The 24,388-nt window shown below is 56.5% G+C and overlaps 1 protein-coding gene across 4 annotated transcripts; it reads left to right on the top strand.

Moving 5' to 3' along the window:
- Positions 1 to 5,690: 5,690 nt before the first annotated feature.
- Positions 5,691 to 23,664, top strand: HID1 (HID1 domain containing). Of its 4 annotated transcripts, none has more exons than XM_060645452.3 (19): positions 5,691 to 5,911; positions 11,117 to 11,266; positions 11,798 to 11,968; positions 12,510 to 12,623; positions 13,218 to 13,324; positions 13,591 to 13,707; positions 15,084 to 15,306; positions 15,487 to 15,543; positions 16,359 to 16,499; positions 16,677 to 16,767; positions 16,988 to 17,139; positions 17,246 to 17,324; positions 19,177 to 19,341; positions 20,213 to 20,521; positions 20,850 to 20,956; positions 21,465 to 21,545; positions 22,146 to 22,237; positions 22,388 to 22,546; positions 22,768 to 23,664. In XM_060645452.3, exons 1-19 carry the CDS (start codon positions 5,846 to 5,848, stop codon positions 22,829 to 22,831), a joined length of 2,445 nt encoding a protein of 814 aa, XP_060501435.1. In that variant the 5' UTR covers positions 5,691 to 5,845; the 3' UTR covers positions 22,832 to 23,664. The 4 variants fall into 4 exon arrangements, with proteins under 4 accessions (XP_060501435.1, XP_060501434.1, XP_060501433.1 ...); XM_060645451.3 differs by having other exon boundaries at positions 12,507 to 12,620; XM_060645450.3 differs by having other exon boundaries at positions 12,507 to 12,623.
- Positions 23,665 to 24,388: the final 724 nt, after the last annotated feature.

Genomic DNA, 24,388 nt, shown 5'->3' with positions numbered 1-24,388 from the left:
CTGCAAACTGTGAGATCACGACCTGAGCTGAAGTCGGACGCTCAACCGACTGAGCCACCCAGGAGCCCCTGGTGGAAATGACTTAAATGTTATTCCCAGGCTCAGTACTAAACAGCCATGCAGCTGCCTCCTCTTTCTCTCCAGACACCCTCTTTTTGTATGCACCCTTTGGGACACTCCCTCTCAGAGCTGTGACGCCCAAGCCACATGCAGAAGTCCAATATTGCTGTGACCATCTTCACCCCCAGCTGAGCCCAGCCTCTGAGTCTGCCCAGCCCGGGCGCCAGATGTATGAGTGAAGAAGCCTCCAGATGACTCCAGGTCCCAGCTCTTCCGGGTGAACCCTCCCCTACCTCTGCTAGTCTCCCCAGCTGAGACCACAGACACCGTCGAACAGATGCAAAGCCACCTCAGCTGGGTCCTGTCTGAATTACTGAGCACAGAATTTACAATAAAGTGGTGCTTGTCTTACACCCGCGTTTGGTAGGAGGTGGTTACACGGCGAACACACATCCGATTGACAAGCAAGTCCCAAGCTTCCACCTTGAGACATCACCTGCATCCTTCCTCCCCATTCCACCTGTGACTGCCTGGGCTCAGCCCTGGTCCTCTCTCCCCCTCCACGCTGGGTTCCCAGTGTTCAGATCGCTTTATCTTTCCTGCAACAGACAGAACGGCTTTGCCAAGACATAATGACATCCGATGACATTCTTCCCCTGCTTCAGAGGCTCCTCAGTGCTCACAGAGTGAGATAAAAGCTCTTGGACAGGATATGAAGCCCTTTATGGTCCAGTCCTGGCCTGCCTCTCCAGCTTTATCTCGTATCACTCCACATTTCATCCCAACCAGGTCTTTCTGGGCCCTGGGCAAACCAGGCTCTCTGCACTTTTGGGCTTTCTTTCTACTTGTTACTCCCACCTGGATGTGGGACAGGTTCCATTGGCCTGTTCCGCTCTTTCCATCCTCTCTATCTGCTCGGTGGCCCGAGGCTGAAGCTTCTGTGGGCCGCATCAATGGCCTCCCTTGTTCTCTTGCTGTCTGGGAGTCCACTGATGGGAGGCATCAGCGGGAAGTCAGAGAGCAGAACAGTGAAGGTAGGGTATCCATCCCATGGCTCCCTCCCTTCCAGACCCTGTTCCTGTTGGTCCCTGTTCCTGTTGGTCCTCTCTTACCACGGGGCTCTCTTCCTCTGGATTCTGCTTCTTCCATTCCTCCCTTGCCAGGGTCCTGGACAGACTCCACTCTCGACCCCAAGGCTCTTTAGTGCCTGTATGATTGCCCTGTCTTGGCAGTAGGAACTTGCCTTTGTCGCTCAGGCCCTAACACCTCGCAAAGGATGTGGCCCTTAGCAGGTATGGAGTTAATGTTTGTTGCGTGACTGATGGTTAAACTCAGAAAAAAAGGGCTCATTGGAGCCGCAGACAGCAACTCTTCCTTTATGCTGGGCATAAAAGGAGGGGCATGGCATGGTTTCCATATAGGAAATCATAGCTAAGAGCCTACTAGAGAATCATCAAATTAATAAAGATAATTAATTTCTTTTTTTAAATGTTTGTTTGTTTATTTATTTATTTATTTATTTATTTATTTAGAGAGAGACACAGAGTGTGAGTGGGAGAAGGGCAGAGAGAGAGGGAGACACAGAATCCGAAGCAGGCTCCAGGCTCCGAGCCATCAGCACAGAGCCCGATGTGGGGCTCGAACTCACCAACCATGAGATCATGACCTGAGCCCAAGTCAGCTGCTCAATGGACTGAGCCCCCCAGACACCCCAACTAATATCTTTAAAGTTTTAAAAGCTCTGTTTGACTACTATTTTTCCTGTATAAATCTAGTCTTTTTCCTTAAAGATTTTGACTACATGAGTTTTCAAGCACATGCACAAAAGTAGAGAGAACAGCGAATCTCCACAGACTCCACAGGTTCCACAGTGACCAAGACGGACACATTTGCCTCCTCTTGCCTGTGTGTTCTCCGTCTTGTGTTTTCTTTGCTACAGTATTTCGGAGCAAACCCTGGTCATTAGGCCACCTTGCCTCTCTTCAGTATATGCACTAAACAATACCAACGGCGGTTAAAAAGCAATCACTGGGTGGCGTCTGGGTGGCTCAGTCGTTTAAGCACCCAACTCTTGGTTTCGGCTTAAGTCACGATCTTGCGGTTTGTGTGTTCGAGCCCCGCATCCAGCTCTGTGCTGATCAGCGCAGAGACTGCTTGGGATCCTCCCTCTCCTTCTCTCTCTGCCCCTCCCCTGCTTGCGTGCTCACTCTCTCTCTCTCTCTCTCTCTCTCTCTCAAAATAAATAAATAAATAAACTTAAACAAATAACAATCGTTGGTGGGATTAAGGAGGATGTTAACTTTAACCTAGAGACAGTAAATACGTGGTAGGGATAAATGGATATCTTTCCACCTAGATGTATCAGTGGTCACTTTCCTCAAGATAATATTTTTTCCAGCCTATAGGGGCAAGAGTGCCCAGGGACCTTATAAGATTTCCTCAAGATGGACACCAAGATTTCCTGAGGAGCAGAGTACCCAGTGAACAGGAGAAGACCTCCTGAGGTTGGAGGAGGATAAGTGGATTTATTTAAATCCATCTCGTGAAAGCTGATGGGAGGAGCAAGGTCTCTGGATGTCGAGTAATATTTTGGTGCCGTTGGGAGTTCCTGGTTGCAAATCCCTGAAATGGCTCCGAGTGATGGACAAGACCAAAGGGCTCATAATTACTCCCTTGGGATGGCCACTTAACACCTGCTCTTGGTTTTTGGTTTTTTTGAAGTAAAATTTATTGAGGCATAGTTTACATACCATAAAATCTATCCCTCTTAGGTGTATGTGAACTTTGACAAACATATGCAGTCATTGAACTACCACCATGATCATAGCACAGAATGTTTCCATCACCCCGAAAAGTTTCCTCATACCTTTTTTTTCTTTTCAAAAAAATTTTTTTACAGTTTTTAAAAAATGTTTATTTATTCCTGAGAGAGTGAGCAGGGAAAGGGCAGAAAGAGAGGGAGACACAGAATCCGAAGCAGGCTCCAAGCCTGACGTGAGGCTTGAGCTCACAAACTGCGAGATCATGACCTGAGCTGAAGTCGGATGCTTAACCGACTGAGCCACCCGAGCGTCCCTAAAATTTTTTTTCATGTTTATTTATTTTTGAGAGAGAGAGAGAGAGAGAGAGAGAGAGAGAGAGTGAGAGACAGAGTCTGAGCAGGGGAGGGACCGAGAAAGAGGGAGACACAGAATCTGAAGCAGGCTCCAGGTTCTGAGCCTGATGCGGGGCTCAAACTCACAAACCAGGAGATCATGACCTGAGCTGAAGTCAGATGCTCAGCCGAGCCACCCAGGTGCCCCTCCTCATATCTTTCCATAGTCCATCTCTCAGCCTACTCCCAGCCCAAGGCAACAATCCCTTCTTTGTTTTCTGTCCCAATGTTTTGTCTTTTTCCAGAATGTCATATAAATGATATAATACAGTAAGCTGCCTTCTGTGTCTGGCACAGTACTTTTGAGATTCATTCACATTGTTGCTGCCTGGATCAGTGGTTTGCTCCTTTTTGTTGCTAAATACTAGTCCCATTGTGTCGGTGACCCCCAATCCGTTTATCCGCCAGATGATGGACATTTGGGCAGTTTCCACTCTTTGGTGATTATAAATGAAATTGCTGTAAGTATTACACAGGCTTTTTGTTTGGATATATGTCTTCATTTTTCCTGGGTAAATACCACAAGTGGGATTAGTGAGTCATGTGGTAATTGTATAATTTAACTTTATAAGAAAATATAAATGCTCCCCATCCTCACCAGTATTTGGTATTGTTGTTTTTATTTTTTAACCCATTCTAATAGGTGTGTAATAATTATTATATTATGGTTTCAATTTGCATCTCCTTGATGACTAATATTACAAAAATTTTTTAATGTTTATTTATTTTTGAGAGAGAGAGAGAGCTCGAGGGGGACAGAGGATTTGAAGCAGGCTCCATTCTGACAGCAGTGAGCCCAGTGTGGGGCTTGACCTCATGAAGAGTGAGATCTCGACAGTCTGAGCTGAAGTTGAACGCTCAACCGACTGAGCCACCCAGGATCCCCAAGATTCTGAAAATTTTTTTAATGTTTTATTTTATTTTTGAGAGAGAGAGAGAAAAACAGAGTGTGAGAGGGGGAGGGGCAGAGAGAGAGGGAGACAAAGAATCCAAAGCAGGACAGGCTCCAGGCTCCGAGCTGTCAGCACAGAGCCCAATGTGGGGCTCGAACTCATGAACTGTGAGATCATGACCTGAGCCAAAGTCAGTTGCTCAACCGACTGAGCCACCCAGGCGCCCCAAGATTCTGAATTTTTAATGTCACTGCGGCCTGGACTGAGGTTGGGTGATTTGTAGAGTAGACTGGATTTTAATTATTTTTTTTAATGCCAAATAAAGACACTATTCCTTTGCTATCTTGGAGGGATTAGAAAAGCCACAGAGCCTGCCCAGAATGTCATCCAGGGCAGGGAAAACCCACCTCTGGAGTAAGGACAGAGCTATCCTTCAGAGTCTGCTCCTTGGGTGACAGGGCAACATCCCTGTCCCCCTCCTCTCTGCCTCCATGCCTGTCCTACCCTGCTTTGTGCCACCCTTTCACTGGATACATGGTGCACCCCTCATTTTTCACCTGTGGGATTCCTATTTAAGCTAAATGCCACCTTTCTTTGAAGCATCTTAGGATTTCCAGAAGCTTCCAGACACAGCATGCAAGATGATATGGAAAAAATGCTGCCTCTTTTGGTGCCAGAGTTGGATTTGCTGTTTTGGTTTTGTTCTTTAGCAGTTGTGTGAGTTGTCATTACTTTGGGCAAGTAATGTAATTGCTTTGAACTTCAGTTTCCCCTCCTGTAAAATGGGGATAATACTTACCTCAGAGGTAGGTTTTTCTTGTGTTAGAGGCATCATCATCATTGATAATATTAATTTGCCTCTATCAAAGGCTCACTCAGCTGAACCATATTTACTTCTTTCCTCGTTTCTTTCCCAAGCCAATTGCTCATAAAGGGCAGGCCCCATGACTTAAGCTCCCAATGTCCCTGTCCTTGACACAGTGTTAGTAAATAATAGTCCCGCAACACATTTTGTTGAAAACAGATGGACCTCCAAGCATTCTCAGGGAAGGCAGGTGGCCAGAAAGGAGTTGTGGGACCTGGGGGACCCTCCCACTCTCATCAGGCCAGGGAGCTGCTTTTCTGGAGCCTGGGGCTTGTGGCTGGAAAAAAGCGGGGCTGTCTGGTGATGTGGGTTTGACAGGTCAAATAAAAGGGAACCAGGAAAGCAAATACCGAGGGGGGGAAAAAAAAAGGAATGGGGAGAATCGGGATTGACAAGGAAGAAACTCAAAGGAGAGGGCTGCCTGGGAAAGTATGGGCCCAGAGTTGCGTGGGACCAATGGTGAGGATGGGGGCAGGGAATGGGAGGCTGGGAGGGTTGCGGGCCCTGGCGGCCGAGTGGAAATGGGAGAGCTGGAACAGGGACAGCGCTCTGAAGCCGAAGGGAGGGCGCAGAGGTCCGGGGTCCGGGGGAGCAGGACGCCCGGAGTGTGTGGCGACAGTGGATCCGAGGGGGAGACTCCCGGCTCACGCAGCGGGCGGGGCGGGGCGCGGCAGGTGCGGGGGCGGAGCCACGTGAGGGCGGAGCCAAGCGGGGAGGAGCCTGGAGGGGGCGGGGCCGACGCCGGGCCCGCAGGCGGGGTGCGCCGCTCCTCTTCTGCGAGAGCAGCGGGGGCCGCGGAGCTGGAGCTGGAGCCGGAGCCCGGGCCGGGGCGGGAGTCGGGGCCGGGGCCGGGCCGGAGCGGGCTCCAGCGATATGGGGTCGGCCGACTCTAAGCTGAATTTCCGAAAGGCGGTGATCCAGCTCACCACCAAGACGCAGGTGCGACCGGGGCCCTGGCCTCCCCACCCACCTGCCGGGCTGGGGGCTGGGCAGGGCCGGGGGGCTGCGCGAACTTGGCTTGTCAGGAGATGGGGGACCGGCTGGCCTGCAGGGTGACGCTGAAGCCAGGGCCGGAGTGGGACCCTTGGCCTGTAGCCCAAGGCTTCATCCCCTAGCCCTAGTCCCTCACCCCCAGCCTCCTCTCCCGGGAATATCCCTCTATCCGCAGCCGCTGTTGCCACCTTAGGCTGACGTGTGCCTACTCCCAGAGCCGGCAGCGCTGCTGTCCGCCACCTGTCCCGCCCCCTCCCCCCACCCCACCCCCGCTCCCGCCCCTCCAGCCTCGCATCTCCAGCTTCCCCCCCTTCCCGCCCCCATCCACCCATCCACCTCCCTGCTCCCCTCCCTGCCCCTCGGTGCCCGAGGTTCCCAGACGCACAGACCCTGGCTGATTCAATGCAAACAAAGCCGGGCCGGCGCCTGCCGGGTCGGGGAAAACAGCTGGTGCGCGCTGGTAGCGGCCTCTCTGGGCCCAGGTCGATGTCCACAGCAAGGGAAGGCCCGGGTCTTCCTGAGAACGTGCAAAGAGTGGCGGGCAGCACTGCAGCCTAGCAAAGAGACCTGTTCCCAGGCCCATGAAGTCCGGTTTCCCAGCTGGGGATCACTGCTTCAGGGGGCTCCTCCTCTGAGGCCCAGCGGTGGGGATGGCTGTGTTTTCAGGTACCCTCTGTTTTCTGGGTCAGGGCTGACAACCCTCCAAGTTGTCTTTGACTGGCTGGTGTGGGGCCTGGGGATGTCTTTCAGCCTAGTCCATGCCTGCACACTCCCCTGAATTCACAAGTGGCACAGGGATCACCTCCTTGCCCCCAACATATAGGACCTGGCCCCAGCAAGGCTGCTTCTCTGCCTACCCCTTCTCTCCTTACCCCTTGAACCAGGCTGCCCTGGCTACAGAGATGCCCAGCCTTGATTCCGCAGATCCCCCACTTTCAAGGGAGTCAGGACTTGCTACTGTCTGGGACTTTCCTCTTACCCTTACCCCCAAGGGCTCTCTCTTGCTCATGGCAGTTAGAGTGGGACTGAGGGAGGCATCTCCCCACAGCCAGCTGGTCACAGCTCCAGAGGCTGGGCCTCTCGTCTTATACTCTCTCATTCCCACGAGAGATAGGTCAGGTGCCTGGCAAATGCCCAGGGCCTCTGGACAGTCCAGACCCAGCTAAGAGGCATTTGATAGAAACCAGATTTGCTTCTCAGCCACTTCCCTGATGGCTCCTGATTCATTCTAGCACTTGGCTTTTTGGGGATGGGGCTTCTAGGTCTATGGGTGGGAAGTGGGCCAGTCCCTCTGTGTGGGGCCACAGGGAGAGGAGGGAGGGAGGCAGACTCCCATGTTTACCTACCAGGGGAAGGAAACACCTTGTTGGAGGAATGAACTATGGGCTGTTGGCTCAGCAGGCAGGGTCCTTTGCCAGACCAGCAGGACTAGCTCAGCCAGGTCCCAAAGGATCTGGGTAGATTAGATTCCTACCTGCGCTGGCCCTCTCCCCAAAATACAGTGTGCCCATGGCTTTCCCAGCCCTGTTATGGAGCTGGCTGCGATGCTACTGTCCCATTTCCCAGCTGAGGACAGTGAGTTGGCTTGGGTCAAGACTGGAGCCGGAGACCAGCCTGGGTCTCCCTCCAGAGAGGCCCTGCAGGTGGGAAGGGACCTGGGGTGGCCTGAGGGAGAGACCCTGAAGCCTCCGGTCCTGCAGAGTGACTTGGCTTGGGCAGCTGGGGAGTGAAGACCAGATCCCAGTTGGTTGTTCCAGACCTTGCCACTCAGAATCCCCAAGGAGACTCAGGCCAGTGGTTCACAGGGTGTCCTCCAGTCTCAGATCCTTAGAGGCTGTGCTGTGAACACAGATGTTTGTTCTGGGCCACAGACAAGCCGACCCAGCACCTTTTCCTGTGGCGTGGACATGAGCCACCACTGCTGGGCCTTCCCTGTCTTCCTGCACTGCATCCTGTTTTCTTCCTGCCCTGGGCTAGGCCCGACCCTGGTCCTGAGACTTAGCAATTTGGGCTGTTTCCTGAACCTTCCCTAGGATGGGTGGGGCGCTAGAAGGAGGACCTTCCTGGACCCGGAACCCTCCCCTAGATCCTGCCTTTTTGGAGATTCTCTCTGTAGGCCAGGTGAAACCTGGTGGGTCCATGTTTACGTGTGTGCACATATATGTGCGTGTGAACCTGTGGTGACACGGTCCTCCAGGACAGGTCACCCTTAGCAGACTAGAGCACTTGTGGTCCTTCCTTCCCTCTCACCCCCAGCAAGTTGAAAAGATGTAGCTGGGCCCCTAAGCTGGTGGGGGGTCTGGCCTGAGCAGATGTTGGCAAAACCGGGCTAAGAATATCTGGTTTCCCACCAGGGTAGTTCAGTTCCTATGCCCTGGCAGCAAGAGCGTTCCTACCTCCAGCAAAAATACTCTTTTCAAAAAAGACTGGCTTGGACTCTAGAAGCTTCCGCGAGTTGTGTGGAGCCCAGCTCAGGTAACTGGGACCGGAGCTAAGCTGTGTTTCTCCCCTCAGAAGCCTGAGAGGCTCCAGTGACCCTGGCCAATACCCATAGTATCAGGCCAGCCTGGGGTAGCCAGGTGATGGTGACCGAGCCGCAATGGGAGCCAGAGAGCTGGGACTCTCTTCTGCTTCTTGGTTGGACTAGCCTGGGGCCTCCTAAGTTTCCTTCTAAGTCTCTCTCCTCATTTTGAATTCAGTCCCTAGGTGATACTTGCCTGATGAACTGGGCCAGAGGTCAAGTCCACTGGTGCTCAGATGAGTTTCTGCCCCTTTAAGGGGGTAGTAACCACCTGGGTGGTGGGGAAAGTGTCAGAGATGGGGGCTTCCCAGAGGTGCTCCCAGGTTTTCTAGGATGTCCTTCCCCACCCCCATCCTGGTCACCCACACTGTGTGTGTGTGTGTGTGTGTGGGGGGGGGGGTTGTGGCATCCTGTGACTCCAGTGACTGTCAGAGGGCTGGCAGGAGGGCCAGCAAACCCCAGCCCCAGGGCCCCTCCTTTGGCCTTTGTTCTTCTCCCCCAGCTAACTTGCTCTACCAGTTCTGAGACTGAGCAGGCCCTGGTACCAGGCCTGGCCTGAGGGCCATGGCCACGTGCTGTCCCCCAAGTGCTCTCCTGTAACTTGGAAGGTGGGGGGCGCTGCTGAGGGAGTGGGCCAGGGTACACGTGGACCTTGGTGAGGCTTTCTACCCCACCCGGAGCTTGGACAGCCCCACTGGTGCTCAGCCCTGCCCAGGGACTAGATTGAAGCGATCTCTAGGACTAATGATGGCCTTTCCCTGAACAAATATTGGCTGAACATCTGCCATATGCCCCAAGTGCAGGGTCAAGGAAACAGGGCTGGTGGGCTAATGGGGCCTTGAGGCAGGTGCATTGAGACCCTGGAGTCAGGGCCTATGATGAGTGACTGAGGGTGGGGAGCAGGGTTCCAAGGTGGAAACAATCCTGTCTGGATCTAGAGCTTTGGGAGAATTCTTGGAAGAAGGGGATTCAGAGGACGGAGTTATTTTTAAATGAGATATATTTTGATGGTAAGAGTAATGCACACTGTGTGTGGATTTGTGTGGTAGCAGGGCATTTGTCAGCGCTTTCAGAGAAGGGAGAAGGCTGGGTTGATGGAGCAACCAGGGTCTCTTGTGGGAGCTGCTGTTCAGAGGGTGCCTCGGACACCCTGGCCCTCAGCAGACGAACATTCAAAAGGAAAAAGTAGTGATACGTGCGCTTGCCAAAAAATATCAGTTAAAAAATAAAAACCACCCAGAGAGTTAATCTCTGTGAACATTCTGTCATTTTCTTCTAGGCTTTTATTGCTGTATAATTTAGCAAAGACTGTGACCACCTTGTAGTTAGTTTTTACCTTATCTTTTCCACACAGTGTTGTACGTTGAGTGTTTTTCCTTCATTAACACGCCTTGGGAACACGGTTCTGGTGGTTTGCATAATAACCTGTTATATGGAAGTGTCTTAACTTTTTGAGTGTTCCCTGATTGTTGGCTAGTTAGGTAGATTCCAACTTCTCACTATTATCAACCATAGCACGTCAGTGAGCATCCTTATACGTGCACCTGTCTGATCATTTCTTTAGGGTTTCTAGAAGTGGAATTGATGATTCAAACTGGTGCCCTCTGTGAACTGCCTATGTGATTCAAAATGCGCAACTGTGTTTAAGGTGTGTCACTTCCCTAGGACCAGTGGGACTTTGGAATGTGCTAGAAGGGTGGGCATGCGGGGAAGAGGGGACAGTCCGAGCAGAGGCAAAGAGAAGCTGTGACAGGGTTGTGTCATAGGGATAGTACATACTGGTGTGTGTGCGTCCGTGTACAATATGTGTGTGTGTGCATACGTGTGTAGATACATGTGGACACATGTGTGCACGCATGTAGGTATGTTAGGTCAGATCTTGGCTGACTGTCTGGCCCAGGTCTGGACTCAGTCCTGCAGGCAGTGGGGAGCCCTAAAGGTCTCTGTGGAGGGAACAGTGCCTTCGGTGTTGTGCTTTGAACATGGGTTGGGGGCAGTGTGGAGGCAGGATTGAGGAGATAAATTTGGAGGTGGGGCCCTGGCAAGAGTGGACTGAGCTGCGGTGCTGGCAGTGAGTGCTGAGAGGAGCAGGGGCAATCAGAGAGCCATGCGGGTTGACTCCTTTAGACTCGGGTGCGCCGGGAGAGGGTGGAAGGGGTGGAAGCCGGGGCCGAGGGGAGACGGTGAGGCTGGGCTTAGGCGAAATGATCATCCATCGATCATCCATCGTCTTGTCTTCTTCCTTGGGGAGGGGCATGACCTGGGTCTGGTCCCCAGGCACTTGACCTAGAAGCTTGGCCTGGGGAGGTCCCCAGGTGGGGAGGCCCTGCCAGAGGAGGACGGTGAGTTTCCCTGTCCCTCAGGGACTGAGTTAGGCTTTGGCTGCCGAACTCAGTGCCCGGCTGACCTCTGGCATCCGCACCAAGTGTCTCTAGCCTGCCTGTGCCAGCCCGGGCTCGTGATGGCTGAAGCATGGCCCCCACATGGGAGGGCTCCTGGGCACCAGCAGGGATGGCACAAGGGGACCGTGGCTTCCTTGCTGGGGCTCCTTTGGCTACAGACTGGTCAAACTGTGGGCCTGTCGGCAAGGGATAGTGTAATCACTCTGGACACGCTGGGTCCCCCCACAGCCTGTGGAAGCCACCGATGATGCCTTTTGGGACCAGTTCTGGGCGGACACGGCCACCTCGGTGCAGGATGTCTTTGCTCTGGTGCCAGCGGCAGAGATCCGGGCTGTGCGGGAGGAGTCACCCTCCAACCTGGCCACTCTGTGCTACAAGGTGAGCGCAAGGTACCCCGTCCCTCGCTGCCACTCCCTGCTGGGCCATTTCCCACCCTCCCAGGGGGGCGCGCAAGCTGGCCCAGCCCTGGGGACCTAGAGAACAGGTCCCCATGACATCCCGCCTGCCCAGTTCTGGGCAGTCTCAAGGTGGCACCCACCTGGACCCGCTGGCTGGGCTCTGGCAGGGAAGTGATCCTGGCACCCACTCCCTGTGAGGGCTTCCTCCGGCCCCCACCTTGCTGAGCACCTTCCCACACATCCACTTATTCAGCTCATCCTCTGTGGTGGACGCTGTTACTGTCACCATTTTACAGATGACGAGACAGATTCAGACAGGTGGTCACTTAGCAAGGTCTCAGCCAGTGAGCGGCGGGCTGGGCTCTCCAGTGAGGCTGCTCTCTGGGCCACTTCCCATCCCCCTGGGCTGACTGAGCCAGTCTGCCTCTACCCCTCCAAAGCCTGGAGTGACCCCAAGTGTCAGAGCCCCACTCCCCACCCTTCTAGTGTACCCCTCTGCGTGTCCCCACAGGCCGTGGAGAAGCTGGTGCAGGGAGCGGAGAGCGGCTGCCATTCGGAGAAGGAGAAGCAGATCGTTCTGAACTGCAGCCGGCTTCTCACCCGTGTGCTGCCCTACATCTTTGAGGACCCTGACTGGAGGGGCTTCTTCTGGTCCACAGTGCCCGGGGCAGGGCGAGGAGGGGTCTGTGGGCCTGGCTGTGGGGCTGGGTGGGAGGTGACGGGGAGACAGGGAGAGAACCCATTTGGGGTTGGTCATATTCCTCCAAATCTCTTGTGGCGTTTGGGAAGTACAAGAGTAGGCGAGTAGGGGGTGCTACTGAGGAGGGGGCTTCTCCCACAGGGGTCTCTGCCCCTGCAGCTGGGCAGATGTGGGGCAGGGAAGCTGGGCACTTGCCCTCCCTGGCTGCCCCCTCCCGGGCCGAGGACAGGACCCCAGTGATTCCCAGCAGGCCTGACGCTCTAGAGTTTTAGGGACCTGGCCTGGCTCCTCCCAGTCAGTGGGGAGGGTTTTTCCTCCCAGGGTCCCAGCCCTGCTCCTGCTCTGGCCCCTTCTGCCTAAGGAGGTTTGAGGTGATTGGGAATCTACTTCCTTTCTCTTCTGCCTCTACCTTCATCCCACTGCCCATGGGTGCCTGCCTGGGCCCAGATCCCAACCGCCTTCTGGGGCCACCTCTCCTTGGCCAGCGACCACTGAGGGGGCCTATATGTTATGTCCCTAGCAGGGAGAGGACGACGACGAGAATGCCCGGCCCTTGGCTGAGTCCTTGCTTCTGGCCATCGCTGACCTTCTCTTCTGCCCAGATTTCACTGTCCAGAGCCACCGCAGGAGCACTGTGGTGAGAGCCCCCCAGTCTTCCACCCCCCAGACCGGGGAGGGCTCTGGTCCTGGGTTGGGGCTGGTTGAAGTTCCCTGGGGCGGGACGCTGTGAGGGCAGGGGCTGCTCTGGGAGAGCCGGGCAGGTCTGGGAAGGGCTGGTGGCTGGTACAGCTGGAGAGGAGCCAGCTGGTGCCTGGCCCTGCCCCCTGTATCCGGGAGGCTGGCACAAGCACCCATTGTCCTCGCCTAGGCAGTGGGTGGGGGGTGTGGGGCTTGGACGGAGGAGGTCTGGCCCTCTCACTTCCTGGGGGCCCATGGACTCGACCTTGAGTGTTCTCTGCCCCCCACCCCCATGCACCACCAGGTGCACCCAATTCTGTTCCCTTCCCGCCCCCTCTCTCTCTCCCTGCCTCAAGCTGGACCGAGCAAGTAAAAGAACCAGAGGAGAAAAATGAGCTTTCAAGAACATTAATTTCTTCCCTTGTGCATTATCACCTGGGGCGTTTTGAGGATCTGTCTTTAGGATAATATGAGGGTCTCTGCCCCCAGGGATGACAATGGGGGGTCTTGATCACTCACTCCCAGCCTGATCACTCTCTGACCGTGTCCCCAGGACTCGGCAGAGGATGTCCACTCTCTGGACAGCTGTGAATACATCTGGGAGGCTGGCGTGGGCTTTGCTCACTCTCCCCAGCCCAACTACATTCATGACGTGAACCGGTGAGCTTTGGTTGGACCCGGAGCCCACAGTGTGGCTGGACCCCAGGCCTTCCCCCCCCACTCCCCGGCTCAGAGAGGGAACCACGCATGGGGTCTTTCAAGGAGACCCTGTCCACTTGGGACCCAACATCAATCTGATAGAAATAACGTGGGGTCATTACTTTTCATGGACTTGAGCTGGGGCCGGGCAGGGTGGGCATGCCCTCCTACAGGAGAATTGCCATCCTCAGGTACTGAACCCCCTGCCGTAACCCCCCCTCCCTAAGGATGGAGCTATTGAAACTGCTGCTGACATGCTTCTCTGAGGCCATGTACCTGCCCCCAGCTCCGGACAGTGGCAGTACCAACCCGTGGGTGCAGTTCTTTTGTTCCACGGAGAACAGGTGAGGGGCCCTGGCCTTTCTTTCCATTCTTCTGGTTCCAGGCAGCTGGGAGAGGAGGCTGCTCTCCAGCCCCGAGCCTTAGTTGAGGGGAGGTGCTGCCCCCTGGTGGTGATGGCTTGTAATGTACCTGCCACACGTTGTGCTCTCAAAGTCCAAGGTCCCAACTGGGGGCGGGGGGGGGGGGGGGGGGGGGGGGTGGTGGTGGTGGTGGTGGTGGTGGTGGTGTAAGGGAATGGTGCCTGGGTCCTCCATCTAGAGCTGTGCTGTCCCGTAGAAATATAACGCCAACCTCATATGCAAGTCGAACATTTCCAGTAGTGACAGTAAAAGAATAAAAAAGAAACAGGTGGACTTAATTCTAATATTTCGTTTAACCGAATATATCCAAAATACTACTACCATTTAGCATGTAACCAGTGTGCAGAATTATTGAGAGGTTTTACATTCCCTTCATGCTAAGTTTTCAACATCCGCCGTGTAGTTTATACTTACATCTGCATTCAGACCAGCCACGTTGTAAACTCTCAACGGCTACACGTGGCTTGTATCCAGCAGTGCCACTGAAGAGTGGCTGGGGAGAAGGCATCATGAAATACCCCGAAGGATGGGGAAGCCTGGCCCATGTGGGGGTGTCCCTGGGCTCTGGGGGCACATGGTGGGACTTAGCAGCTACACATGCTGTGCAGAGCTGTGCCCAGGATGGTGCAGGCAGCTCAGGAGGCTCCCTGAGGGGAAGCCCCTCACCCTGTGGGACCCCAGCCCATTTTTTGAAGTCCCAAGGGAAGGTATCTGCCTCTCAAAGACCTGAGGGTCATTGTCAAGCCTGTAGATGGTGCAGTGCCAAGAATGGACCCTGATGTAAACTATGGGCTTTGATAATGTGTCCACGTAGGTTCGGTGTGGCAAAGTGCCGCTCTGGCGTGGGCTATCGGTAGTGTGGGAGGCTGTGCGTGTGTGGGTGCAGGGGGTACAGGGGAATCTCTGTTCCTTCCTTGTGATTTTTGCTGTGAACCTAAAACTGCTCTAAAAATAGTCTTACATTTAAAAAAAAATAGGCTTTAGCCCTTGGGAGAAAAATCTAAAGGGTATCGACACGATTTCCCATATAACTGGCCATCCCACTCTTGGTAATAAATTCCCCTGCGCTTGGCCCAGCCTGGCCTGGGTTCTGGATGCAGGCAAGGACAAGGCGGGGTGTCTCTTTTAACTCAGGAGGGGATCAGCCTGGTTCTGTAATCTGGCTCCCAGCCTAGGGCGAGCGCCGGAACACTTGTGGAACGAGGGGGTGGCCTGGCTGACCCTCCTGCGTGGCCACCTGGGAGGTGGACGAGGGCTGGTCTCGTGGTCTCCACAGCCTCGCCCCTCCTCTGCCGCAGACACGCCCTGCCCCTGTTTACTTCCCTCCTCAACACCGTGTGTGCCTATGACCCTGTGGGCTACGGGATCCCCTACAACCACCTGCTCTTCTCCGACTACCGGGAACCCCTGGTGGAGGAGGCTGCCCAGGTGCTCATTGTCACCTTGGACCATGACAGTGCCACCAGCGCCAGCCCCACCGTGGACGGCACCACGACAGGCACTGCCATGGATGACGCGGACGTAAGGATGGGAGTGGGGGGAGGGCAGCTGGCTCTGCCAGGCTCGGGGCACTCTCTTTAGCAGAGCTGGGCAAGGGATACCCGGTGGGCACCTTGTGGTGAGCCTGGGGATGTCTGAGGGAGCCCTGGGGTAGGGGCAAGGGTGAAGCCACCCGCTTATCCCAGGCTCCACTCTTGGCAGCCTCCAGGACCTGAGAACCTGTTTGTGAACTATCTGTCCCGCATCCATCGTGAAGAGGTGAGTTGAACACTCCTCTTGCTCCGGTGGATTCTCAATGCCCACCCCCCACAATGGTTATGGCCTTGCAGGGGGGCGAGGGGTTGGAGACGAGATGGGGTAGGGGGAGTCCTGACCCCTACAGGAAGGAACCAGGGTCCCTGTGGACTTGGCCACCCCTGGTGAAACTGTGATGGCAGGACTTCGAGGGTTTTGAGATGCAGAAAAGGGCTGATGGCCTCAACTGGGTAAGGACAACTGGGCAGGCTTCCAGGAGGGGGTGGCTCTGAGGTCAGGTTTTGGTCAGGGGAATGACAGTGGCCTTAGAGGCCAGGCAGACCTGAGTTCTTGTGTCCTGGGACCTTGGGAGAGGTTCTTGTGTTCCCAGAGCGCTGGCTTCTGCGGCTGTAACATGGAAATAGTAACTGCCCCCTTGCCTTGTTGAGAGGATTTCTTGTAGCGGGTGCTGAGTGAGTGACCGCTCTTTGAGAATAGTAGAGTGTGCCTCCGGTGTGACAGGGCGATGGGGAGGGGTGGGGGCATAGCATCGGTTAACACAGAGTCCAGTTCAGAGTGTGGGTGTGGGGGGTCACTAAAAGCAGCCTTGCTCGGGGACAGGGGAGCCTGTGGTCTGGGGGAGGGGCAGGAATTCCCTCCGGACCTGCCCTGGACTCAGCTTCCTGAGGGGCCTGCATCAGGACAGCTATTGATGACAGAACCTGGGCCTTTCAGGCTCTAGAGGTGGGACCAGGCTCCGGGGGAATGAGGAGGCGTTTGTGGGGAAGCCGCAGCCACAGAGGGCTGGACTGGACAGGTTCCCGCTGTCCCCCACTCAGGACTTTCAGTTCATCCTCAAGGGCATAGCCCGGCTACTCTCCAACCCTCTGCTCCAGACCTATTTGCCCAACTCCACCAAGAAGATCCAGTTCCATCAGGAGCTGCTGGTCCTCTTCTGGAAGCTCTGTGACTTCAATAAGGTGGGCTGGCCTCGGGGACCTGGCCTGGCGGGCAGCAGTCTCCCCTGAGATGGGGAGTGGCCACTCTGGATAGCCCAGTGTTGGGGACAGTGTCTGGGGACACTCCCAGGATGGGGAGGGGGTGGGGCAGAGCTGTCTCCCCCCTGACCCTGCCCACCTGTCCCCCACCCCACCCAGAAATTCCTCTTCTTTGTGCTGAAGAGCAGTGATGTGCTGGACATCCTGGTCCCCACCCTCTATTTCCTCAATGATGCCCGAGCGGATCAGTGTAAGGCTGGGGGCGGGCATGAGATCCGGGGGGGGAGGGGGGCTTCCTTGTAGAGGGGTGGGTCGGGCCGGTCTGTGCTGCCCCCCGGGAGCTCAGGCTTGGGGCTCTGACCTCCCAGAAGGGACTTCTTCCTGGGCTTCTGAGATGGGTCTCTGCCCCGGGCTCCCTTCCTCCCCTCCGCACCCTGTGTGGTGACTTCTTTCATTACCGCCTGCCGCAGCTCGGGTGGGCCTGATGCACATCGGAGTCTTCATCCTGTTGCTTCTGAGCGGCGAGCGGAACTTTGGGGTGCGGCTCAACAAGCCCTACTCAGTGCGCGTGCCCATGGACATCCCGGTCTTTACCGGTACCCACGCAGACCTGCTCATTGTGGTGAGGGGCCTCCCTCAGCCAGGGCCTGGGGACGGGGGGGATGTCCTTTTGGCCCAGTCTGGAGGTGGAGGGGACCCCACGGCCACCCCTCTGCCTCCTCGTACAGGTATTCCACAAGATCATCACCAGCGGTCACCAGCGGCTGCAACCCCTCTTCGATTGCCTGCTCACCATCGTGGTCAACGGTAGGGGGGCTGGGAGCCCGCCTTCCCAGTGCTCACCACCAGGTGGCGCCAGGCCACGGGCTGACCGGCCGTGCCTCCCTGGCTCAAACCCCTCCCTTCCAATAGCAGTATGATGGTAGCTTCCTTTACACTGGTCAATTTTCTAGTAGCCACATTAAAAACAACAACAACAACAGCAACAACAACAAAACAGAAGCAGGTGACAATAATTTTATAATATATTTTATGTAATCCACTCTATCCAAAATACCATCATCTCAACATATAATTATACCCCATGCAAATTATTAGGATATACATTTCTTAATTTTTAAAATTTACTTATTTATATAAAAGTTTTAAAATGTTTATTTTTGAGAGAGAGAGAGAGAGAGAGAGAGAGAGAGCGTGAGCAGGGGAACGGGCAGACAGAGAGGGAGACACAGAATCCAAAGCAGGCACTAGGCACTGAGCTGGCAGCACAAAGCCTGATACGGAACTTGAACCCAACAAACTTGGGATCATGACCTGAGCTGAAGTCAGACATTTAACCAACTGAGCCACCCAAGCGCTCCTTAAATTTATTTATTTTTGAGAGAGAGAGAGAGAGAGAGAGAGGAAAAAACAAAACAAAACGAACGAGCAGGGGAGGGGCAGAGAGAGGGGGATAGAGAGAATCTGGAGCAGGCTTTGTGCTTTCAGCAATCTCACAAACCGTGAGATCATGACCTGAGCCGAACTAAAAAATCAGAGCCACGCAGGCGCCCCCCCCCCCCCAAATTATTGGGATATTTTATATTCTTTTTCACATCCAGTCTCCAAAATCTTGTGTATTTCACATGTGCAGCACATCTCGGTTAGAAGTAGCTTTGTTTCAAGTGTTTAATGGCCACAAACAGCTTGTGGTGACTGTGCTGGACAGCACGGATTTGGACAGTGTGGTCTCAGGGCGTCAGGATGTGCCCCAGCCTCCCGCGAGGACTGCAGACCCCTGTGTCCCAGGGGAGGGGCTCAGGCTGGCTGGCGTGCCGGGCCCAGGAAGCAGGGTGGCTGTGGGCTGAGGCAGGATGACTTATGTGCGGCTGACTTTTGGAGAGGACGTCTTGGGAGGGAGTGGATTGGACTCCAGAGTTGATGGGCCAGAGCTGGGCCCTGGGGGCCCCTAGGTGCACCCTGAGCTCTAGGGCCAGAACCGCACCTTCCCTTACTGGTTCACTCCCCGGCTCTGTTTCACACATTTTAACTGAGCACTGTCTAAGTGTAGCTGCTTCTGAGAAATGCATTTGTGAACGAGAAAGCCACCGTCCCTGCCCCAGCCTGGTGAGGGAGAAAGACACGAGACAAAGAAGCTCACAGATCGATATATGGCTTCATGCCATGCACAGCGCTTTATCTCTGACTCCCCTCACAGGCCCTGCACAAAATAAGTTTCTAATTATGCTTGGAGTATCCGTTTCATATTCCAGAAAGACTCACGGATCCTGAGTTTGTATCCCTGCTCAATCATTTTATAACGGGGAACTTTGGGCAAGTTTACAAACCTCTCCGAGTCTGTATAAAAATGGAGATGGTTTCATCTGTGTCCGGACCCGCCCCCCCCGTCCCCCACCTTTCAGAGGTGTGGCGAGGAGTGGGCGAGAGGCCATGTGTGAGTGGCTCTGTGAACAGTAGGGCTGTCCCCCTGGAGTCCTGTAGAAGGCATGGCCAGTGTGGCCTTGGTCTCTGAGGACTCGTTCTTCCTGGCTTTGTGAGGGGCTTTACAGGCAAGGGGCAGGCAGGGGTTTGAAGCAGGAACATCTCATCCTGTTCGGGCTGGGGGTGTGCAGGGAGGACTGGCGGGGGCCCCAGGAGTGAGCCGGCTCCTCCCCTGCAGTGTCCCCCTACCTCAAGAGCCTGTCCATGGTAGCTGCCAATAAGCTCCTGCACCTGCTGGAGGCCTTCTCCACCACCTGGTTCCTCTTCTCTGCTGCCCAGAACCACCACCTGGTCTTCTTCCTCCTGGAGGCCTTCAACAACATCATCCAGTACCAGTTTGATGGTGAGGCAGCAGCCCGAGCCCCTGGCCTGGATGGGAATCAGGGCGGACAGTGCGCAAGGACACCTTCCCGTCTAAGGAGGACGCAGATCCCTGTCCCGCCGCCCCCAGTCCATGCAACATGCATTTATTAAGCACCTGCTGTATACCAAGCTCAGTGCTGGGTGGAGGGGATACGGTGGAGAGCAAAGCAGAATGCTTCCTCCCCTATGGAGCTCCCAGCTGGGGATGGAGGCACGGAGGGAGGCTTTAAGAATAAATAATAACCCACAAGAAGCATTTAGCAGGGTGTCTGGCGACTTCCATATTAGTGGTTATTATTGTTTCCAAAAGGAATATTTGCACTGATCGTGAGGGAGGAATGGGGGTGGGGGAGGGTAGAAAAGCATCGTGTGGGGTGGCAGCATATGCAAAGGCCCTGGGGTGAGATGCTGAACTGAAAGCAGAACAGTGTGGTGAGAGGCAGGACTAGAGAGCTGGATGGGGCATTGAAGGCCCAGAGCCGAGGGGATTCAGTGTGGGCAGCAGAGCACAGGCCCAGGCCGTATTGTCCTTATTGTCCTTCCTTCCTGTGACCTGGCTTAGGGACGTGGTCAAAATATTGAACAGCTGGCTTGGTGTGGACGCTGACATGCTGGGCCTGCCCCACTTTGCCAGTGTTACCCCTTAGTGTGCTGGGCCGTGAGGGGGTCTGGAAGGGACTGGGGAGGGGCACGGGGGGAGCTCATCCCAGAAGCTCTTCTCCAACAATGTGACATCTCGGTATAGCCACTGCCACCCCCCACTGCCGGGTGCCAGTCCTTCTGCAGCTCCGTCTCTTGGGCGCCCTGTACCCTCTCCTACCTCTGGGGTCAGACGCCCTCCTGTCCTTCAGACTCCCCCTCCCAGAAACCTGCCCGGCTGGAGGGGGAGGCGAGGGGGCCTCCCCGAGGTGAGGCGTGCTCCCTCTCTACAGGAAACTCCAACCTGGTCTACGCCATCATCCGAAAGCGCAGCGTCTTCCACCAGCTGGCCAACCTGCCCACCGACCCGCCTGCCATCCACAAGGCCTTGCAACGGCGCCGACGGACGGCTGAGCCCTTGTCCCGAACCGGCTCACAAGAGGGCGCCTCCATGGAGGGCTCCCACCCTGCCGCCCCCGCCGAGCCCGGCACTCTCAAGACCAGCCTGGTGGCCACCCCAGGTCTGGCCCTGGCGGGTGGCGGGGGGTGTGGGTGCCTGCGTGGTTGGGGGACAGACAGGGTCTCTGGGATGTCATGCAATCTCTGGCAAAGGGCATGGCCTGAGTTGGGAAGCCCAGGGTACGGGAATGGCTGCAGGGGTGGGGGTGAGGATATTGGGAGGCGGAGGAGGACTAGCTTGGTTGGGGGGTGGGACTGCGCCTCAGAACTGGGTGTGCGGGGGTCAGGCATGGCATCGCTAAAGTGGGGGAAAGAGGGGGCCTCGCGGGGCCCAGCGCAGATGCTTCCTCGGAGGGGCCCCACAGCACACCCACCTGCCCCCACCCCCAGGCATTGACAAGCTGACGGAGAAGTCCCAGGTGTCAGAGGATGGCACCTTGCGATCCCTGGAGCCCACGTCCCAGCAGAGCTCGGCGGATGGCAGTCCCACTGCAGAGGTGGGTGACGGGGACTCCCACAGTGGGGTGAGGTTGGGACTTCCCTTTCTCCCCAGCCTCTGCGGTGGGGGCCGGGCCAGGGTGCTCTGGGATTACCTGCAACAGAGGGCAGAAACCCAGTGCCCAGGGCATCTGGGGACTGGGGGTGCTTTCGCAGACCTCTCCCTTGTTTACTGGTCCCAGGCTTAAGCCCTTGGCCTTCAGACTCCTCATCCATCAATCTTATCTGAGCCGAGCTGGCCTTTACCCGACCAGCCCAGTCAGCCCCAAGCCTGAAACCTGTCATCAGGCTGGGCTGGGTCGGGCAGGGCCTGAAGCCCAGGGCAAAGGGTACTGGGCTGGGCTGTCCCCACCGTTCGGAGCGAGCCCCCCCCCCACCAAAGGGGCCAGTGTCATTGCCTCCTAGATTCCAGGCTATGGGAGGGCCTGGGAAGAAGGGCTTTCCCTCTGTCCTCTGCCACATGCCTGCTCCCTGTACCCCTCACTCCTGTCCCTTCCCTCCGTGCAGGAGCCCGGTCAGGCATGGCGAGAGCAGCGGCGACTGTCCAGCGCGTCAGCCAGTGGGCAGTGGAGCCCAACATCGGAGTGGGTGAGGGTTTGGGCAGGTGGCTCTGAGGTGGGGGCGGGGCGGGGGCTCTTGGCCCTACAAACAGCTCAGTGAAGGCTCGGAGGGGGATGTGTCCAAATCCAAGAACGAGCCTGGGAGCCAGGCTCCAGATCACTCCTTCCGGCTGGGTGGCCTTGGACTCTCTGGCTGGGTTGCTTCCTCTGTCTACATTGTTCCGGAATATGCTGCAGGGTTGAACTCCACTTGCCCACAGCGCTGGCTTCCTTACTAAGCTTTCCTTTCCAGCTTCCTCCCCCAGTTCACTTGTCCACTCCCTTGTGTGTGTCCTGTGATCACTACCAATTGTGCTTCAGTGGGGATAAACGTCCTACTTGGTCATGTCATTGTGAGGATCCAAGGGGACAGCTTTTGGCACGTGGTTTATGCTCGATGACAGGCCACAGCTCTTGCCATGAATAACCGTCAGTGTTCATGGGCCCTGCCCTGGGCCAGGCCCCTGTTGTGGTGAGCGGGGACCCTTTCTGCCCCGGGGAGCCCGTGCTTCTGGGTCAGGGGTCAGGCCTATCCCCTCGCCGGTGGGGGCTGCTCTCCCAGCCCCAGGAACCCCCGTCCCTCCCCCAGGTTCTCTCGTGGAAGTCCAAGCTGCCACTGCAGACCATCATGAGGCTGCTTCAGGTGCTGGTTCCCCAGGTGGAGAAGATCTGCATTGACAAGTGAGGCCTGGGGGGGGGGGGGGGCAGGGGCAGCAGGTAGGCCGGGGCGGGGCTGGGTGTGACCGGGGGCATGGGTCCCATGCTCCCCTCGACTTTCAGGGTGGGTTTCCCCATGTGGGCACGTTGGAAACCATCCCCTCTTCCTGGCAGGGGCCTGACGGACGAGTCAGAGATCCTGAGGTTCCTGCAGCATGGCACCCTGGTGGGGCTGCTGCCCGTGCCCCACCCCATCCTCATCCGCAAGTACCAGGCCAATTCGGGCACGGCCATGTGGTTCCGCACCTACATGTGGGGCGTCATCTACCTGAGGTGGGTCTGCCCGGCGGGGGTGGGGGCGGCGGGGACTCAGCGGGGGGGGCCTCCGCTCTGGGTCCCGGCATGGAGGGTCTCGTCTAGTCGAGGGTGGGCTCCCACTGCCTAGGGTGGGACAGCAGGGTGGAAGGGGTTTGGGCTGTACCATGTCCTAGCTCCTCCCCAGTCTTTCCTGCAAGGCCTCCCAGCACCCCCGTGACAGCCGACTCCCTCCGCAGGAATGTGGACCCACCTGTCTGGTACGACACGGATGTGAAGCTCTTTGAGATCCAGCGGGTGTGAGGCTGGGACTGGAGGAGGGTGGGGGCCCTGGCCCCTTGATGCTCCCCTGACTCCATGTTCTGGGCTTTAAATGACCACAATCAGAGCCGGGGCTGACAGAGTGGCTGAGTCCTGGGGGGCAGGCTCTAAAGGCCCCTTGTAGCTGGGATGGTGGGGACAGGCTGTGATCAAACCCCTTTCCCTGCCCTCCCCCTCCCCAGAGGGGCATCTGGGTGGCTGTGGACTCACAGGAGCCTCCTGTCTCCAGGGCTTCAGGCCCTGGCCAGAGCCCCCGCCTCACTCTGATTCCCCCTCAAGACCCCTTTTCTGTGCTACCCACCCCCAGGGGCCACGGTGCCCTAATGGGCTGCCCTACAGGGAGCTGTGAGCTGTCCCTTAAGGCACCTGGCAGGGACAGGGGAGCCTTTCCAAGCCTCCTAACCTGGAACCACCTGGTCCAGGACCAGGCTTGCTGCTGGGGCCCAAAGGAGGAAGGACAGTGTCCGGGTCACTTGAGGAGGAGACCAGGGGCTACTAGACTGCAGAAGCCAGACTGGGGGACCTCCTGCATTTTAGGGGTTTGGAGTGGGGTGTTGAGGGTCTCCTGCTATATTCTCTCTGGTCAATGGATGTAGCCTGACTCTCTTATCCAGTAGGGGCAGAGAAGGGTGGGGAGGGAACCATTCGATCCTCCCTGCCCCCACCCGCTGCCTGGATGACTGGGGGGCGGAGGGGGCAGGATGCCACCCCTCCACCCTCCAGCTCTGGCCTCTGGGTCTCCCTCACCCTATTTGTGTCAGTACAATCTTTGCTGTGTACAATCGGCCTCTTTACACAATAAACCGTCCTCTCCATGTCCTGGCTCTTTGTGCTTGGAGGGGAGGGGCTCGGGCCATGGCTCTTGTCTTCAGGGGAGCTGGGGACTCTGTCTCCCAAAGTCAGTCCCCAGAGGGCCCTCAGCATATGCCTGGGAACCAGCATTTATCATTTTCTCGGGTGGGGAAATGGAGGCTTGCATCCTCTCACCCAGGATGCGGCCCCCTGGGCTCTGGCCACCCGGAGAAAGCGCCCAGGCAGGAGAGGACAGAGGCTTGCCTCCCAGCCTTCTGCACGGCCCCCAGGGGCTGTGCTGGTCCCAGGAAGCCACCAAAACAGCACTGGGGGCCCCTGGGCTGCGGCCCTGTGCCTGGCAGTGCCCAGCATCATGGGGAGGGGCCCAGAGGCCTGCAAAGCCTGGGCTGCCCTCCCTGAGACTCACCCTGGGCTTCACCTGGGGCCCGGCCCACTGTTTGCACTGGGCTCAGGGTGATGGATGGGCCGTCAGCGCCTCTGCCCCTTCCACCCAGTGGCTCAGAGGATCCAGCGGGCCAGAGTCTGCAGTCCCTGTGCTAAGCCAGGTGCAGAAAGTCACCTGGGGCTCTGTGCCAGGGAGGAGCGTGTTAGTGAGGGGTGGGGGCATGTGAGAGCCCTAGCCCCTCTCCTCACCTCCTCCCATGAACCAGGCAAGGGAGGGACTGGGTTAGACACCTCCTGGCCCAGAAATGGACCATCCCGGCCCCAGAGCCCTGACCAGGAAGA

Source organism: Panthera onca, chromosome E1, assembly GCF_046562875.1.
Source record: "Panthera onca isolate mPanOnc1 chromosome E1, mPanOnc1 haplotype 2, whole genome shotgun sequence".
Lineage (NCBI taxonomy): Eukaryota > Metazoa > Chordata > Mammalia > Carnivora > Felidae > Panthera > Panthera onca.
The sequence above is the reverse complement of the archived record's forward strand: the minus strand, read 5'-3'. Positions and strand labels throughout refer to the sequence as shown.

What these genes read in the sequence shown, in the direction of transcription:
- HID1 (XM_060645450.3), top strand. Translation starts at nt 5,846, where the DNA reads ATGGGGTCGGCCGACTCTAAGCTGAATTTCCGAAAGGCGGTGATCCAG. An exon ending in GCCACCGCAGGAGCACTGTG is followed by an intron (nt 12,624 to 13,217) that starts GTGAGAGCCCCC and finishes CCGTGTCCCCAG; the next exon opens with GACTCGGCAGAGGATGTCCA. An exon ending in TGATGCCCGAGCGGATCAGT is followed by an intron (nt 16,768 to 16,987) that starts GTAAGGCTGGGG and finishes CGCCTGCCGCAG; the next exon opens with CTCGGGTGGGCCTGATGCAC.